This window comes from Perna viridis, chromosome 7 (genome assembly GCF_037379345.1).
Source record: "Perna viridis isolate PV_CMFRI_1.1 ecotype Kerala chromosome 7, ASM3737934v1, whole genome shotgun sequence".
In the NCBI taxonomy this organism is placed as follows: domain Eukaryota; kingdom Metazoa; phylum Mollusca; class Bivalvia; order Mytilida; family Mytilidae; genus Perna; species Perna viridis.
The window spans coordinates 47,842,903-47,858,105 of NC_142451.1; the positions used below are offsets into that span (position 1 = coordinate 47,842,903).

General features: G+C 32.0%; 1 protein-coding gene across 1 annotated transcript; it reads left to right on the forward strand.

Moving 5' to 3' along the window:
• Positions 1–5,398: 5,398 nt before the first annotated feature.
• Positions 5,399–14,966, forward strand: LOC148613047 (uncharacterized). Its single transcript, XM_088595046.1, has 3 exons — positions 5,399–5,707; positions 9,592–9,744; positions 10,372–14,966. The coding sequence occupies exons 1-3, from the start codon at positions 5,503–5,505 to the stop codon at positions 12,081–12,083; spliced, it is 2,070 nt and encodes a 689-aa protein (XP_088451172.1). The 5' UTR covers positions 5,399–5,502; the 3' UTR covers positions 12,084–14,966.
• The last annotated feature ends 237 nt before the right edge of the window (positions 14,967–15,203 follow it).

Genomic DNA, 15,203 nt, shown 5'->3' on the forward strand with positions numbered 1-15,203 from the left:
ATTCATGCAGTATTCGTTCTATCTTATTGAATCAATTTTACATGGCATGATACACAAAGACAAACTACCTCTAGAAGATGTCACATTTGTTTCCATTCCGGAGGCATTCTTCAATTACCAGAGGTTAACCAGGGTCAAGTGGAGAGATTTTTATCAATGTTAAAAAAGCGAAGTAAGTCAAAATCGACTGTTCGTATTGTGTTTTTACCCTTTATGGATGATTACTTACACAGCAAAATTTAAGTAGTACCCCAGCTAAGATAATGCAAAATGTGATTCATAGGTGAAAAGCCTACATATTTTTATTTTTGATATTTTGTTGAAATTGACATAGTAAACAGAAATTAAATCCTTCAATCTCAATTTACGCTATATAGATGACGTATTATCTTTAAACAATCCTAATTTTGGGGATTTGATACATCGCATCTACCCAAAAGAACTTGAGATAAAGGATACTACAGACACTGTGAAGTCAGACTCATATCTTGACCTACACTTAGAAATCGATGATAAAGGAAAACTATTGACCAAAATTTACGACAAACGTGATGACTTTTCATTTAGCATTGTCAACTTTCCTTTCATCTGTGGCAAAATCCCTTCGGCTCCTGCGTATGGAGTGTTCCTATCACAACTCATACGTTATGCCAGAGCTTGCCGAAACTACGCAGACTTTTTGTATCGCGCTAGAACTCTAACAAATAAGCTTCTGGAACAGGGTTATGTTGCTACAAGATTGAAGTCATCACTACAGAAGTTTTATGGTCGTCATCATGAACTTGTGGATCGTTATGGTGTATCCATCAGCACCATGAAAACTGATTTATTCAACGGGTCATAGTTTTCCTTCCCTCGTTTGTCTACCTCGGACTTGACTTTTTATGAGCAACTCGGTGGGTGTTTCTAGAAAAGCAGAGGACGCTTAACCTACCGGTGCACCTGGTCCATGCTCCCAGTTTTTAGTGGAGTCCGAGTTGCTCATTTACTTTTGTTACTTTGTATGTATGATTTTAGTTACTTTATGTTTTTTGTTGTGTATGTCTGTTTTCCATGTCTGGTCTTTGTCCCTGGATTACATTCTTTTGATTACCGCTATAACTTTGGTTCCCTTGATTACTCTTTAACATTCAGTTTTTCATATAAGCCGTGTTCTTAGGAGATAAAAATCATATGCAATGATTATCGTCTAAGAGCAGACAGATTGGAATGAATAATTACACATTTCATAATATAGACACATAAAACAACTTAATTAAAAAAATAAAAATATGTAGCTTTTTTTGGGGTATATCACATTTATTTTCACATTTGCATGATTCTTACAAAGACAGCTACTTAAAATATTTCAAATAAATACAATACATACTTCTGCAGTGGAATTTGTCAGTAAGAAATGATTAATGAATATAAATTGTTCAACGTTCCTATGTATTATAATGTGCTATTTTCAAATGTAACAGAAAACATGCATGAAAATCGCCACGCGCCACTCAACATAAAATTGTATTTGATATCTATCATGTCTGTCTGATTATTTGGTGAAACATAATTTTGATATCTTTCCTATTTTTTATTTTTAAGAATAAATTTGACGAATTAAAATATTTCTTATCTTTATTGACACTGGAAATGTCCTTATATGCCATGTTCTGCGAACAGATTTTCTCGATAGACAAATAAACAAAAAAGTACCTTCAAATCTGAGAACACATTACTCATTTTCCGAAATACCAGAAAACAAAATAATCGAGTGTCTTAAGATAACACGTAAGAATCTATTGACCCAAAGGTTTTCTCGAGCACCGTACCGTCGTACTATTTTGTTGAAATGTAAAAGACAATTAACAGTAGTACTGCTGTGAAAACTCATACGGAATAGTAACACCATTCGTACATTTAAAAAAAGGGTAACAACAAAATTACCGAACACTAATCCGATCCACAATCGGGCAAAATAGATATTATATAACCGAAGCACCACAAAAATGCCAATCATATTGAATATATAGCAGATTTCGATATCCTGTATACATGTTTCAAGGAGCAACTTCTCATCAGCAGTAATAGAATCAAAGATATAATAATATCTAAATTGAAACATTAATGATATATATATATATATATATATATATATATATATATATATATATATATATATATATATATATATATATATATATATAAAAAGAACCCAATACAAGTACCGAGTAGGAAGCCAAATCCACCACCAAGAGGTTCTAAAAAGTGAAATATAAGGAATGAAAGTTCGCTGTTTAAGGTATTTTGGATTTTTTTTATACTGCAGAATGAAATTTGTTATCAGACAGGTCTGACTACAGGGTTTACAAACTAGATTAAGAACTAGACAACACTGTGAAAAGCAAAAGGAAAAGATACGAGAAACAAATAATAATACATACGAAGAAACAATCTAGTTTTGATTCATTTCAATAGAACTGAAATTATCACAAAAACAAACACGAACAGCACAAATCCCACTATAACCAGGGTTGAACACGGGTGATTTGGAATGGTGGGAAATTCCTGCTCCTTGCAAGACACCCACCATGCTGTTAGTTGAAAGAACAGCCTAGTAAAAGAGATAACGATATGTTTGCTAGATGGAGTACGTGATGACCACTAACACTGTGGAAGTGTTATGGTCACTATGGAAGCGGGAGCTTTGGCTAACCTAAACATGACAACCCGGGTGACATTTTCGTTCCACAAGTTCCTGTTTGATATAATCCTGGTTATCAGTGACGTTTTCGTCTTTTGATTTACTGAGCTAATATGACGTGAAATGTGTTTGTTTTTATAGTTCAAATATTCAAATTTAAAAAAGGAAACGTTTAAATGTTTCTTCCAAATATCTATCATTACCTTTCGATATCAATGTTCAATAATAAAGTTAATTTAGATAATTTTATCTTGGTTTTTATTTTATAACATAAGCGGCAATTTACTCATATAGTGTGCATATCCATCGGTGGTGACCTGAGTCCATATTTTAGCGAACCGAGGGTCGCGTATGATATTGATCAGGGAACAAGATTAAGGCTAAAATGTAAAACCCACCATTGCATTTTAAAATATATGTACCAAGTAAGCCGCTAGAGCGTTAAATTTAAAGAAAAAAAGTTGACAGGTAAGAATAAAAGTTTTCCCGTATGTCAGAGAATTTGGTTGAAAGGTTATAAATGTTATAATAAGAGACGATATCAATGTGTCTAAATAGCCATGCAGTTTTTAGCTTTACTTAAGTGTACTTTAGATGCAGGCTATTTACATGAAGCATTTAAAGTTTTATCACCATGTACAATTAAAAGTGTCCATTCGGAACAGTTCGATCACGATTTCCCTTATCAACTCTGTTTGATCAAATATCAATATTAAATATTGAAATGATTTGTTTTATATTTTAATTCAGCTCATGTCATAAAGACCTGTACATTATTGCCTAGCAATCACAACTAAAAAAAAAAAATTCTGAATAAGTTTAATTTAAAACAAACCATGAACTGATAATTAACTTTGAACCCTTTTAAATCACCGTATATCAATGCTCAGGTGTAAAATATTTGAACAAATTAAAAGCAAATAAATTAGATTAGTAAAATGCCTTTTGAACCATTAGGTCGACTTTCCACATTGGTTATGAGCCTTCTAAATCCTAAATACAACATTCTGAGTAGTAACGAGCAATATCAACCTTATATACAACGTTATGATCTATTAACATATTTTATCAACCATCGTATGATGTTTTTAAACAGGTAACGTGCCTTATCAACCCTTAATACGACGTTTTGATCAGAAAACATGTGTTATACGATGCTCTATTCAGGTGATGTACATTATCAACCATAGCTACGTAGATTGTTAATTTGCTTGAACATTTCGTATTAAAATTTTGGATCTGTAATAATCTCTCAACTGCATGTTTGAAAGTTTGTTAGTTATTTAACAAAAGGAGGGTGGCTGCGATGTACAAAAGGACCAAATAGCTTTAAAGGATTCACTAACAACATTTAATACGATGGGAGTTATGAAAAGGTAATATGTTTGCCAACTACACCAGCAGAGAAAGATAACAACAAGAATTATAACAAAAGGAAATCAAGGAAACTAGAGTTATAATGGAAGTCATAAAAAGAATAATCAAATAAAGCTTTATTGGTATAAATTAATTACAGCTGAACGGGACAACTTCTCAATTTAATACATTTCGTCAATCCTCACGGAGTCATGTTATATGATTCTTCTTAAAGACGTTGACACTTTTATCGTTTTCTACTTAAAAGTGTAGTAAGCGTCTTTTAACCCAACCTATAAATGTTACCAAAACGGAATTTCCAATATTGGTTGCGACTAAAAAAATCGTTATTAGCTATAAAACATTGCAGAGGACTTATAAGTACATTCCTTACCATAATATATTCATATAGGTCCATTTATTATTATGTAAGAAATACATAATTATATTAAAAAAAACACGAAAGATAAAACGATTGTATTTATCAGTCATAAAAATCATAATGTCCACGAATTATGTTACCAATGTGTACATTTCATGTACCCAATATCAATATGTATAGCATTTGGAATCCATGTGTACATCATATAGTCAATGTGTCATTTTGTATAGCACATGTGTACATTACGTGTAAACCATATGTACATCACGTGTAAACCATGTGTCCATCATGTGTAAATATTGGCAAAATATACCAAAGAGTCAAGAGTCAGTAATTTGGTACCTCAAATATGTCCAAATCTAAGAACATGGTTTAAACATGACCTCAGAAAAAGTTTTTTTTTCGAACCGAATAAAATTGACAAGAAACAAAAAACAAAAACTCCCTTAAAAACGGATGTAACATCAGATGTTCGGAAGATAAACATGCTCTTCTCCGCCAATTACACTTGTCATATTGCAAATGCATATAACCCGGGAACGTTCTAGTAACAATAATGCAATTCCCCGACACTAGTTACCAAGTGGTGTAAATTGCAGGGTAATCAATATATTGAAACGCACTGATAACGCATCATATTTGTAAGTGAAATGGTTTTCTGGCTTTTCCTATATCAGAAAAGTCTTATGTCCATTACACGAAGTTGTAAACCAAACAGAATCGTAAAACATGAGAAAATCATATGTAAGATCAAATGTGATCTGTAAACGTTCAACGTTTTTGCTATAAATGGCATCATTTGTATTTTTTCCAAAAAAATATTCTTCGATCTTCATGTGCCCAATACTTAAATTTCTTTATACATCCATAAAATATATACAAATGTACTATCCCTTCGGGCATTCGAGCGTAGCTATCGAAGTCTTAAAATACGGATGTATATTTATTTTTATTAAAGTGCTTTTAACATTAACGAGGACTATATTGGGACTTTGGAACATTGAGCTCAGTAATGAATATGGAGCTATGGTAAATGCGTATTGAAATTTTGTAAGAAGATATTTGTGGAAGTCGGCCTAAAATGGATAAAATACAAATATTTCGGATACTTTTGATGCTTTTATCAGGCATTGGTTTTATCTTGAGTTTTATAGCCTTATTGTTGCCGTATTGGGTGACAATATCTACCGCTGCTTTTGACGGATACTATGGACTGTTCACATTCTGTGTGTACAATTATGACAGCGACGTCGTTTGCAGTGACGTCATGTTTACAAATATTGGCGGTAAGTTAATGTATAGGTTTTACTAGCATTTTGGTGAGATAATTACATCTTAAAAGAGGCAATTTATAACGTAGAAAATAGGTAGAGTTTATATTCATAGGATTAAACACATCAATGTTGTAAGTTTGTCTCAGATACACTGCAACACCACAAGATATGGTTAGCATTGTAGACGAATATAGGAGACGAAACATGAAGATAATGACAGGCATGAAAATACTAATAGGCAACAATCTCTACATGGTAAAACACAGAGGTTGTTCTCTAGATGGGGAAGATGAATTCAACAACCGTAGAATTTAATTTCAATAAGTTAACACTGAAGGTCGTATGACAATTTTATTAACTTTGTATACAAATACAAATGCATTTTTTGTGAAAAAGTTGTCAAAATGCTGAAATTAATTACTAAATTATATCCAGTTTATGACCATGCCAATAACTTTTTTTTATTGTTGTTGGGCAACTGCTTTAAAAAAAGAAATATTAAGAATATACTACTTCAAATGTAAATTTGATATGCATTAAACAGTATTTTTGTAATCCTGTTACAGAAATGCCACACTCATGAAATTAAGACAAACACCTACCCTTTTCAATCATGTTATTGTATTAAACACTCTTTGATTATTGCTTATTGTGTCACTTTCTCTACCGCCATTTTTTCATATTTGTGCAGTCTATTCTTAATGGTTAAAATTGTACCCGTTAAAGCATGCATACATGCATGACCTTTTCAATGGTATGGAGATGGTCATTTTTATTCAAATGAAAAAGTGTCATCTTTCGCTTTTTATGGAAAATTATAATGATATTCAACATCAAATGTAAACAGATTATGTTGTAACTTTAATATCCAAAAAGAAATATATTTATGGCTATTATCGAAAAATGAATTGATCCAGTTGACCTTTAAACTTTAAATTGAATTAGTAGAACTTTTCATATACTATTGTGATGAATGTAAACAATGATGTAGACAATAATTTTGTCGCTATAATAAGTTGTGTCCAGAATTAATCTTTCCCAATGTTATGGTTGCTAGATAATGAATAAAGGTCTGGGACCGATTACGTACAACTATATTAGAAGCTGTTTTTGACTATCCTCGTTGATATGCCGTTTAAATTATTTTTCTCCACTGAAGATGTTATATTCTGAATTAAAATATAGACATTAAACAAAATATTTAGAAGACCTGATTCTCCAATTTATTTTTTATAAATATCGATGTATTAGATAATTGCGGGACACCCTTTATAAAATAAAGTCAACACCATCTGTGCAAGAATCGGGTGACACGTCACTTTTCTCCGTTTGATCTTTTGTGCATCAGCTATATTGAATGTAACTGGAAAAGAACCGAAAATTTGAATTTACCCTGAAGCATTAGGTGTAAACATTTCTTACTTTTTACTGTTTCATAGGAAAAGAGTGCAGGAAAATTTACCCGTCCTTTTTCCAAAATTGCTTTTCAACTAATTTTGATCACTCAATATCTAAAAACAGCAAACTTTCAAACACCCTTATGGTTATTTCTGGAGATTATGAGGTCTAAATACTTGGCAATGCAATAAAATATCCAAGTAATGTTCATGTGCTCCACATTTTGCCTGATTGATTCTTAAACAGAGACGTACTTAAATGTCGCGTATATGTCATTGTATATGCTTCCCGAAATGTAAATTATTTAATATCATGGGAAAATCTATCATTTCAACTGTATAGGCAATATTGGTTTTGAAACTACTTCAACGTGATAAACTTGGTATGCAGATATTTCACTTCTTTTTTAATATATTACCAGTACTTATAATACTGGACTACATTTCTAAAATACACTGATAACTAAAATGTAATGATGCCATCACTTTCTCATTATTTTGTCATTGCTGTTTGTTATCTATTTCGTACTAGAAAAAAAAACATGTACTAGTATTAGATAAATTCAAATGTAGCTAACACATTCAAAAAGAATCACATCATGCATTTCTTACTAATTTAAAAGCAGATATTTTTTTAATAACTTTAGTGTATTAGAAATATCACACACAAGCCAAACAGAGGCAAACATCTTAAATGACATATACATGTATATTCGTCAACCATGCTACGTAATTTATTCTTTTATTTGTGGTCTACCACTTTTTTTAAAAACACACACTATTGACAAATAGTTGACGATGTTATAAAATATAGCTTTATTGTATTTCACTTTTATGTGATTTATTCTCGTTAATAACAGTTTTGCCAATTCACGCATTCATTCACGACCACTTTCTTCACATTCTTTCTTCGTAGATCAACGATAGCGATATTCAACATTAAATCTGACCTGAATCTGACTCAAAAGGAAAATATTTATGCTTTTTAATCGAAATATTGATTAATTGAATTGACCTCTAAACTTTAGTATTAATTGGTCCGAATTAAACCTTTGATGTACTTTTATGACATCGAAAATAGCCAGTTCTTGCGTAATAGTTTAAATGATAATTAATTCAAGACTAAGAGAATTTGACCATTATTTTGTTTAGTATATATAGCACCCTCTGATGATAAGCAGTTTAAATTGTTTCTTTACAGAAAATGTCTTTTTTAAGCAAAAACATATAATGAGAATTAGCTTATTATTTCTAGTTCTCTCCTGAAATTCGTATACCTTCTGATTGCATAAAAATGTGAAGAAATCTTTCAGAATTTCAGTCACCGGTGAAGACATAGCCACGTGAAGTAAACACTACACCTATTATAAATGAAAGTTTTCTCAAGTCATTATTGTTCAAATTACCCCCAGCGTAATTACATTTCAATGAAAAAATGCGGAATTCTATTTTTCAAATGAGGGTACATCTGTGTGCAAAACAAATATATGCATACAAAAACATACCACAAAAAAAAAAAAAACGAGCTGTAAACATGTATGTTTCAATTACCACAAGAAACATAAAACACATAGAAGTTGTGTGTTGTGCTTAATCTGTACTTTCTTTTTTCTTTTTTTTTCCTTTTTTTTAAGTACTTTGTAATGAATATCTCGTTGTACGGTACTTCATTCCGCGTATCACGACATTGGACATAACCAAACATGTTGTTTTCTTCCTTACTCTTTATTCCCCTTTCATCACATAGACTATTGAAATTGAATACCATTATATATATAGTTTGAACTATATGATTCTATCCTACACTCTACTGGATGGATATTACTTATTTGTTTATTACGCGTAAAGTACCATTGTCTATCAGGTAATTTAAATATTAGATGTCTTTGAATTGCTTTCACTCAAGATGTTATTTTATCAGATTAAGTGTATGTTCCTTCCATGATAGTTACTTGTTTTTGTGCGAGTTGTTTTGGATTTGTTCTTCAACTTTGATTTTGTCTTGTACATGACAAGGTAGATTTTAATAGGATATGTGGTTTGATTGATAGTCATTCACCAAAAGCCAAGTAACAAAAGATTGAAAGAGTAATCTCAAGGGATCAAGCAGAAATAAAAAAAATGTTATCCAGGGACAAAGACATATAAAACAGAAACACACAAAGAGCATAAAATAACAAAAAAATACATATAAAGTAGCAAAAGTAAATGTGCAACTCGGACTCCACTAAAAATTTGTAGCATGGACCAGGTGCACGGGTAGGGTAAGCGACCTCTGCTTTTCTGGAAAAACCCGCCGAACTGCTCAGACGCTTCATACAGGTCAATTTAGTCATAGTGACGGCCGTTGAACTTATGAAATGCATAGACAAAACATCCGTCTTGCATTATTCCAGTAATTTTTGTTAACCCTCTTTGCTATTTCTAAAATAATTAACGTGATGGTCGCAATTTCTATCCAATCAGATGTATTAACAGTGTAAGTTTTTTTTCTTGTAGAATACTTCAAGAAAGTCCAGATTTTCATGTGCCTTGGCTTTGCCTTCTACACATTATATATCAGCACGGCAACAATGACATTGTTTTGGTCAAAACGATGGAAAATAAACAGAGGAATCAGGTACGCCACGGCAGCCTTTGCATTGTGTTCAGGTAAGGAAAATAACCGTTAATGACAGGTGCTCATAAGAGTTAGCCAAAATCTTTATCATCTACAACGTACATACGTATTTCTATTTGTTTTCTCTTGTTCGAATTACGATTCCATGAATTGGAAATGAATTTGATTAGAATTAAACAAGATTAGACTACTTTCCTTTGAAGTATATTTGTACCCAAATACAAATAGTTTTTTACTGAAACAACATCTTTTTGAAAAAAATACAAAATATATATAAAATACAACAGAAAATCAAGTTTTTTTTTTTCTAAAATAAACTAGCATGGCAAAATACGGCTAACACAAGTAACGCAACGGAAACATATGAAAAAAGTATCGCACAAACTTTAAAAGACACAAGTATGTATTATATTGAATGTTTCTAATTGCACTAATTGCATAAATTCAGCCAGCTTAAACTTGCAAATCCATTCAATTTAAGACTTTAATGAATAATAATGTCATGTTCTAGAAATGTCATAAACACAGTTCAACGGATTAAGGTGTATTGTTATTAATACAGTACGACAATTTTTATTTTAACAGTAGCATGTGTAAAGTAAATGTATCCACTTACTATATTCAACTGAAAATCATAAATATTCATCATTAAATTTCAGCAATATTTCTATTGGTGACAATTGTTGTACTAAAAGAAAGTATCGATTCATCAAAAGAAACATTGTCGTCAGGATGGTATATAACAGTTGTTAGTCTCACAATCGCCATAATTGGAGTACCAGGTTACATAACAGATATTTGCATGACTGTAAAAACAAACATGTATAAAAATAATATTATGAACATAAGACCAAGGGAGACAAAACTGACCGAAAACCAAGCAAAGAGAATGGTTGATAGTTTTAATAATCAAATGGACTCAAAGACTGGTCATCTTCCAGAGCCTCTAGGGTTACGAGGTAAATTTACGGTACTCTATCATGAGACAGACAGATGTGAAGCTCCAAGGCCTACAACTCCAATCGGGGATGACGAAATGAAACCTAGATTAGATTCTAGTTCACCAAGGCTCAGTCAGCCAATGATAATACCTGCAGCTAATGAATATAGATTTGGTTCTATATATGACGAAGATTTTACTCATGCCACATCTCAAATGGTGCTTACTGATGACCAGTTTGTACATCCTCCTCCGAAACTAATAAGCGATGATATCTCCTTGACCGATATTCTGAGAAAAAATTTTCATGCAAGCTCTTCTCAGCACAGTCCTTGCTCCAGTCGGAGATCCAGTTTTACGTTACAAGGAGGTCAGCTGGACGATTCTGATCTTGAAATTTATCTGTTAACGAAAGGATTTAGATCACATAAGGAATCTTCGACAGAAGATCGTCCATCTAGTAGAGAGGCATTCAAAAAGCAAAAGCGAAAAAAGAAACATAAAGAATCGTCAAAAACAGTAGGTGATAAAAGTATCACAGAAATATCACATGATGGTTTGCCTACAATTAAGGTAATAGGTCCAGATTATGAATTACATGATTTCAAAGAACCAATTAGCGGTGAAAATAATGACCAAGGTGGGAACAATGAAGTCGAGGACGGAACATCGAGAAAACATAGAGAAAAGAAAAGGAAGTCTTCTCGATCAAACAAGCGAAAGAAATTGGAATATGGCAATAAAGGTTATCATTCAAACGATGATTATAAACAAAGTCAAGACCAAGAACAAAATTTTATCCCGAATCAAATACCAGAGGACGAAAATGACGACACTGAGAGGCGACGGAGGAAAAAATCAAGTAAACGCAAGAAACACAAGCGTGATAGATCAACAGAAGTGTCATGTGTTGACGCTTTGATTAAGACCGAGAAAATAGAATCTGATCCAAATGATAAAATCGGCGCGGCCCAACCAAATATAGAAGAAAATATAATCATTTTTGAACATCGACATTCGAGTAAAAAGAAGAAACGAAAACGTGACAAACGTAATAAAACAAATGAGGAGGTAAAGGCTGATAGTGAACGAGAATCAGAAGTCACAAACGACATTAAAAAGGAAGGGAGTTGCGAAAAAAATGAATGCCAGGATGGCCAAACTGACAATTTTATCATAGATACAGAAACTGATGCTAAAAATGAAGTTGATGAGAAAGGAAAGTCTAGATCTAAGAAAAAGAAACACAAAAAGAGTAAAAAGAGGCATAAACCATATTTAGGCGACGAAATGACTTACGATGTCATCAGTTATGATTATCCTGGTTCGACTAAAATCGCCGACGGTTGCAACGAAAAGAGTCTAAAAGAAGCTATTGATGACATTTTAGATATTCCTTTAAACCCTAAAAGTGAAAACAGTAAACTGTAATTATTTTATATATGAGGGATTGGTTTCTATAGTTCTTATATACATGTGATTATAATTGTCCCGAAACAGAATGCTTGTGCTTGCAAGTGCAAGTGGTTCTCCGTAGGAATACGTTTTACCCTATAATAATGCAATATACCCTCTATTTTATAATAATGAGCATTTTAGACTTCTTTTTGTGCTGCTTGTATGGATACAATATAATTTTTAACAAATTCATTTCACACTGAACCAATTCTATTATCGACCAATGCTTCCGAATCATTTTTTCACCTTATTCAACTCTAAACATTTCCTCATATTTATGATATCCATCTGGCAGTTAAAACGAAAAAAATGGAATAATAGGCACCAGCCTTTTTGTAATTACTCTTGACAACAATGTAATAATATCCAAGTCAATTTTTGAACGAATCGTTATTTTCTTCTGTACTATTAGAAAACAAAAAAATTAACGCAATCAATACTTTGTTACACCAATGTTATACACGAGGGTTGTCTCTTTTTTACCACAAAAATATTTATTTAGGTTATATCAATAAATAGTAATTCTTAATATGAGGAAAAATTGCTAACTGTCTTATTGGGTTTTTGTATAATAAGCAGGGAAACCAGCAAATACTAATTACTTTGCCTGTGATGTAACTGGAAAAATATTTGACACGGAAAGTTCAACGAGAAGTAAGATTATTTTTACTAAAACCGTTTCTTATCGATTACTCAAGAACCGTCTAATAGACATTTGAAATTCTGAATGCTATAGCACTGTTTGAACATATCCTGAGGTATGACCTAGTGACCTTAACAATGCCTACTGACTGCAGCACAAACTCGAAATACTGAGGCATCCTTCTTGTGTTAAACATGGGGCTACAACAATTTATATCCATTGACAAGTTATGGTAAGACTTATCGATGGTGGATTTGTCTTCCTATTCCGATATTTTTGGTTTGTATTTCTTCATGTGTACAAATTATTTTTGAGTTTTTAACTTATTACGTATTGGTTTGAATGTTACTGACGAGAGTTTCTCCTTGAATCACATGTACAGGATACAGAAATTTGTAATCATTATTTGGTTGGTATTTTGAGTTAAGTATCTATGGTAGTTATTTCATGTATGTCAGGCAAGTACGTTTGATCAATCGAAAAGACCTGTTTTCTACTGAAACAATAAGCATGTTTTCATTTTGTTCTCTTACACAAGTAACCACATTATTCCGACATTTAGCCAGTCAGTCGTATATATCTCGAATATGCCGTATTCTCAAAGGAGAAACAGTTATTCCTAATTTTAAAGTATTTGGTGTAACACGGCCAGGAATCGAACCTACGATCTCTTGCACTTAAGGAATTCACACTCTACTTAAAGCCTGTTCTACATCTATACTGTTAAGTAGGGCAAAACATAACTATAAAATGAACCGTATATCATAATAAAATCGATCCACGTGGACTATGAACATATTGGTAATTTACATTCCTCACGTTTTTGACTGTACATCAGTGCGCATGTTTTATTAACCTTAAATTAGTCATAATTTATAATTTAAAATTTTAAATATCATTTTTCAAGGAATGTTGACTCTAATTGAATTCATGGAATGATTTTCCAAAACGAGCAAGACAACTACGTACAATAAAGACACACATAATATCTAGACGGATATGTAAACTCCTTGTAACAAACTTATAATGTGCAAAACCCCCAAAAGAAAGAAAAACAAAAACAAAACAAACAAAACATAACAAAGCAACCAAAATACCCAAAAAACAAACAAAACAAACAAAATAATTCATCTTGGAATAATAGGCACCTACCATTCTTTATTGCACTTGACAAAGTTATAATATCAAAGTGAACTTTGGAACAAATATAGATTTTGTGAATTATTTTACAGCTTCTGAGCTATTAGAGAATTATATTTGTTAATGCAACATACATAATAAAGTCGCCGACCACGAAGTGGCGATGACTTATTGTTTTTACTGAGTTTCTTCTTATTATTAATTCACCTGTCATAACAATTCTTGAAAGTGTCCGCCCTTTTTCTCAAAAGTGCCTCATCCGACTGAGATGAAACTTCTCAGGAAGTAAGAACTACTCTTTGAAGGATGTATAACTCAAAAATTTTTCCAGTTGCCGCCATTTTTTTCAAAATGCTGTCGGACTGAACGTACCCATATTTGCACCGGAAACTTACAAATCTCGAAAACTGCTGATCAGAATTTGACAAAACTTGGAAAATTCGCAGTTGTTCGATTTTGATAAAAATAGGTATATATTAACTGTAAGCCGTTCCGATTGATAATCTGCAGCTCAATTCACAACTTGAGGTACGTGTCTCCCGCTTTTCCAAATGGCGGCCTCCGCGGTGAAAAATTCAAAGTTGTCTGAATTTGATGCAAATTGATATCTAAGTTTTTTATGCCGTCTCAAATAATAATATGTATGTCAATTGACAATATATGTGCCAAAAATAGACCCAGAAACATATGGAGACTGCTACACATTGCGTGGAAACATAAACTTTAATAAAATAATGTTTTAACAATTAAAATACAGTATGATTGTCCCCCTTTTACCACAAAAGTTAATTATCTAGGATAAATAAATAAACGGTCTCACGGAAGAAAAATATATTTCCCGGTCGTATTTTCGATTTTTTTTTAATCAGAAACCAGCAAATATTCTAACTATATTAAAATTGTCTCTATTTATTGGTTCTTGGCATTCAGTAATATCATAGATGTGATACGGAATGAATAGATTATGGGGATATAATATTACGAAATGAAACATTGCGTATTGAAATGTATTTATTTGTGTCCATGTAAATTACCTACTACTCAATCCAACATGTGATAAGTTTGAATTAAACAGTACAGTTTTTTTTGTTTTTTTTTTTTTTGGTTTTTTTTTTTGGTTTTTTGTTTTTTGTTTTTTGTTTTTTTTTCTTTGTTTTTTTTCTTGCTGTTGTTGTTGTTTTTACGAAAAGTGTATACCATTTAAAGCTAAAAGTTCTTTTTAAAAATAAAATTCACCAATCGATGTTTTTTTTTTCAAGAACCTACTCAAAGACACTTTAAATTCCTCGGTTTTGCTTTGAATCTGAATA

Excerpts from the sequence above, each read along its gene's own strand:
- LOC148613047 (XM_088595046.1), top strand. The coding sequence starts at position 5,503 with ATGGATAAAATACAAATATTTCGGATACTTTTGATGCTTTTATCAGGC. Across the intron at positions 5,708-9,591 it reads CATGTTTACAAATATTGGCG|AATACTTCAAGAAAGTCCAG; the intron begins GTAAGTTAATGT and ends TTTTTCTTGTAG. Across the intron at positions 9,745-10,371 it reads AGCCTTTGCATTGTGTTCAG|CAATATTTCTATTGGTGACA; the intron begins GTAAGGAAAATA and ends ATTAAATTTCAG.